The 4106-nt window shown below is 61.2% G+C and overlaps 1 protein-coding gene across 1 annotated transcript in view; it reads right to left on the bottom strand.

Moving 5' to 3' along the window:
• FGF4 (fibroblast growth factor 4) overlaps positions 1 to 3829 on the bottom strand; it is a 38669-nt gene extending 34840 nt beyond the window's left edge. Inside the window, exons 1-2 of the mRNA XM_015588674.1 lie at positions 3736 to 3829; positions 876 to 929 (exon numbers count right to left, since the gene is read on the bottom strand). Coding sequence (XP_015444160.1) covers positions 876 to 929; positions 3736 to 3829 — 148 coding nt within the window. The remainder of the gene's footprint in view (positions 1 to 875; positions 930 to 3735) is intronic.
• Positions 3830 to 4106: the final 277 nt, after the last annotated feature.

Here is a 4106-nt window from a genome sequence, read left to right as displayed (position 1 = left end):
GACAGGGCCCAGAGAGCGAGGGCTAAAGACACGGAGACAAAGCAGGAGAGAGTGTGACAGGGAGATGGAGCCCAAGAAACAGAAATGGTGATGGAGAGATCCCCAGAAAAAACAAGCCGGGGCAGTCTGGTCTGGTGGCCACAGAGAAGAGCGAAGAGGCCGGTGGCAAGAGGGTGGGGGTGGAAACCGCTGCCTGGTGGGTGGGGAGCCGGGTGGACTGCGTGGGGGGCGGGGAGTCCCTCTCCCCCGGGGGCCCAGTAAAGAGGGGCTGGGGATGAGTGTCGGAAAAAGCCACATCCCCACATACCTCTCCTGTTCTCTGATACTGACACACAGGCTCAAGCAGGAGAGGTGGCCCCGTGGCCCAGGGGGGTGGGACAGGGTGACAGGACAGGGATCCAGCATGGACCCTGTGGGTTCTAGTGGTCTAGGCCGCAGCCCTGGCTCCAAGTTCAGGGGCTCCGGGATGAGCCAGGTGAGCCGGTGTCCCCCATCAAGATTTGGAACTTTGGTCCTTCCCAGGGGAGGGGCAGGTGTGCAGGGCACAGGGGACTCCCTTGAGCTGCAGGAGCTAGCACACCCCATTGGGACACTTCTCAGCACCCTGGCCTAACACGTGTTGGCTGCTGCGTCCTCAATTAGCCCACCGCAGCATGCTCAGTGTCTGAGGGCCCCACGGGGGCATCCCGGGGGCATCGCCCAGTGCCTTAGTCCCTGGGGAGGTGGCTCCTGACCAAGGTTTGTCTAGTCAGAGACCACGAACAGTCTCGAGACCAGGCCGCCGATTGCTAGAGCCCCAGACTGAACAATGGAGCCTGCGTTACTGGGACAGAGGACAGCCCCCAGAGACAGACAGAGCCAAGAGGGGAACTTGCCCATCAGGGCTCCACCCACGGACCTGGCCTGGGACTGCTGGTAGCCGGAACTTCCTGTGAGAGCACAGAAGGGACACAGTGAGTGCTGTCAGTGCCCAAAATGCCATCGGCTCTTCTGTCCAGGTAGGTACCTCCTCAGGCGGGGTCCGAAGAGACAAGGAGAGATGCGTGCTCCGGAGGGAGAGTGAGCAGGGACTCGTGGGGGCGGGGAGGGAGGAGAGAGCGGAAACTGCAGGAAGAGTAGACAGCGAGCTCGGTCTGCTGGGGGCAGGGGGGACAGGATCTCGGAACCCCTTTGCGGTGTGGGCCTCGGCCTCGTCCCCCGGGCCCCCTCGGGAAGAGCCGGAAAAATCTCATGGAAGAAACTGCGTTTGCGGCCTCGATTGCTTCCCGCTGTGGGTCGGCCTGTGCCCGGCCCCACGCCTGCCTTCACCCTCCGACTCGGAAGGGGAGCCACCGCAGGGTAGGGCCCCGGGGGGCGGGCAGGAGGGCAGAGGTGGGGGGCGCTGCTGGCTTTGTCCACGCGGCTCCCAGACAGTGCCCAGCACTCAGTAGCCTCCTTGAACGATGAGTGAATGAATGAGTGGCTTGGCCACTTCCTTGCCATGTGGCCTTGGCCACGGAGCATTGCTCCTCTGAGGTGCTGGCTTCTCACGTATAAAATGCCCCAAATATACTGAGAAAAACTCAGTACAATCGCCCCGGCAAACGTCCCCGACGCCCACCCGTGCAGAGCAGGCCCCGTCAGTAGGGGACAGTGGTTACTATGCCAACCGCGATGCCTTTGAGATAGGAATAAGGCAGTCTCAACAGTTGCGCCCGGACGCTGGGCACTGATGGCTCGAGGTCCCTTCCAGTGTGACTTCTGAGGCAGTAAAGGTCCCTGGGCTGGGATTCCTGCTCTCCCCGGGGGCCATGCTGAAGTCAGAGGGTGCTGCGTAAAACCCAAAGCCGCCTTCTACCCGGCACCGGGCGCTGTGGCAGCCCCACCCTCTGCTGGTGTCGCGGGCACTCGCCCACCTGCCTGCCCCAGTCCCGCCCACAGCCCCTCGGTCCGGAAGGCCACCCACTGAGGCCCTCCTCTTCATCGAGATCTCCCCGACCCGTCTTTCCTGGCCCAGGCAGGCCCCCGGACACCCCGAGGGCCTGGGCCTGGCTCTGGACACATGCGGGCTGCCAGGCCCTCGGAGACCAAGCCCAGCCGGGCGGGGCCGGGGACCTGATTTCGCGCAGCTCTCTGGCAGGCAGGGATCTCGTTCACCGCGCGCCGCAGGGAGGAGCGGGGCTGACGCAAACACGCGGCGCAAACACGCGGCGCGGCGCGCACCACGGCGACCCTCCCCCTCGCAGGACGGAACCAGGTGGGGGGTGTAATGTGGTAATAAGGGACTCTGTTAATTGCTTCCAAATGGTCACTGCAGCCATTTGACTAATTGGTCCCTTCCAGACCCAGCCTGGACACCCCAGCCCGCCTCTGCAGCAGTCCTGAGACCTCTACTCTGGGTGCCCTCACCCCAGGCCCCTCCCAGCCCTGTCTGGTACTGAGTGACACTCCGTGACCGCCGCCCTGAGGTCCAGGCCTCACACCTCCAGACCCTGGCCCTGGAGAGGGAGGCAGGGGAGGGGATGGGGCAGAGAACAGTGTCCTGTGGTGTGGTCCTGGCTGCCAGTAGGGGTGACTCTCGGATGTGTGGTGCTGGTGCCGGGCCCCAAATTCACTCTGGCTGCGCCCCCAAGAGCAGTGGGGAGCACCTAGGCCTACAGTGTGCCAGCTCGGAGCCAGTGGGCACTGCAATCCTACAGCCATGCTCAGCCCCGCCTCACGGATGAGAAACAGAGGCTCAGAGAGGCGAAGACTTGCCCAAGGTCACACGGCCGGGAGGCGAGGAGAGGCGGCTAGAACCTCCGTCTGTCGGCTTTAGCTTGGCCACTGGGCCCCTCTTGACCCCCACAAGCTGTGGGGTCCTGGGCCTGAGCAGGGGTATCTTGGCTTCAGGCAAAGGTAGAAGCTTGGAGCAACAGGAGTGGGCCTTAAAGACAGATCTCAACATGCAGCCCCGCCAGCTCTCCGTCTGGTAGACGGTGCCTCTGGGTAGACCAGCTGGCCGCCTCTCCAGACAAGGCCACCTCACTTCTTGGGGCAGAGCCTGGTCCCAGTGTCAGACAAGAGCCCCCCATTAAGGGGACACGGCTCCCTCTCGGGGTGCTCCTGGCTGTCACCGGGCTAGGGGCTTCCTTAATGCCAAATATCCCAGAAACCCCTGGGCCAGAGAGGTGGTGGGACTGTGGCTCTGAGGGGCTTGAACACTACCTGTGCCCAAGGGGGTGAGGGCTGCTGGGCATAGGGGAGGGTAGGACACCCCCCGCCTACGTGCCAGCATGGCCCTGGGATGGGCCCAGCTCCGAATGCTGTCACGGGCCGCCTCGAGCGCACATCGGCTCACTGCGGGGCACGTGAGAGCCCCAGAGGGTGTCTTGCAGTCTGGGAGACTAGGGGTACGACCACCCGAGACGAGGTTTTTAAAATTTTTTATTTATTTGTATTTTTTTAAAATTTAAAGCGCTTTATTAAAATATAATTCACATGCCCTACAATTCCCTCATTTAGAGTGTAGAATTCAGTGGCTTTTAATACCTTCACAGGATTGTGCAACTGTCACCTTTTACAATTTTACAAACTTTTCATCGCCCCCAAAAGAAGGCCCATACCCTTTAGCCATCACTCCCTACCCGTCCGTCGCCCCCCAGCCCTAAGCAACACGAATTTGCTTTCTGTCTCTAGGCATTTGTCTGGTCCGGACATTTCATTCAAAGGAAGTGGACGATGTCTGTCTTTCTTCACTCAGCATCGTGTCCTGACGTCCGTCTGTGTCGTAGCGAGGGTCAGTGCATCGTTTCTTTTTATGGCTGAAGAGCATGCTGTCGTCTGGCTGGACCACACTTCGTTTATCCATCATCCGTTGATGGATCTTTGGGATTTTTCCTGGCCGTTTGGCTAGTATAAAGCTCCAGGCTGATCTTACAGGAGGAGATGAGGAATCCTCTCAGGATCGAAGGGACGAGGGGACGGGGGACAGGGGACAGGGACACACACCTCGAGCTGCCCTCCTTCCTTCCCACAAGTCTGAGGGCAGCCTCCGGCCTCTGCACTTCCCCTTGGTGCCTGGCATGAGGCCGCACAGGGAGTGGCAGGTGTGACCAGGACAGTGGCCTGTGTCTATGACCTCTGGC

The sequence above is a fragment of the Pteropus alecto genome, unplaced genomic scaffold (assembly GCF_000325575.1).
Source record: "Pteropus alecto unplaced genomic scaffold, ASM32557v1 scaffold43, whole genome shotgun sequence".
NCBI lineage: Eukaryota > Metazoa > Chordata > Mammalia > Chiroptera > Pteropodidae > Pteropus > Pteropus alecto.
The sequence above is the reverse complement of the archived record's forward strand: the minus strand, read 5'-3'. Positions and strand labels throughout refer to the sequence as shown.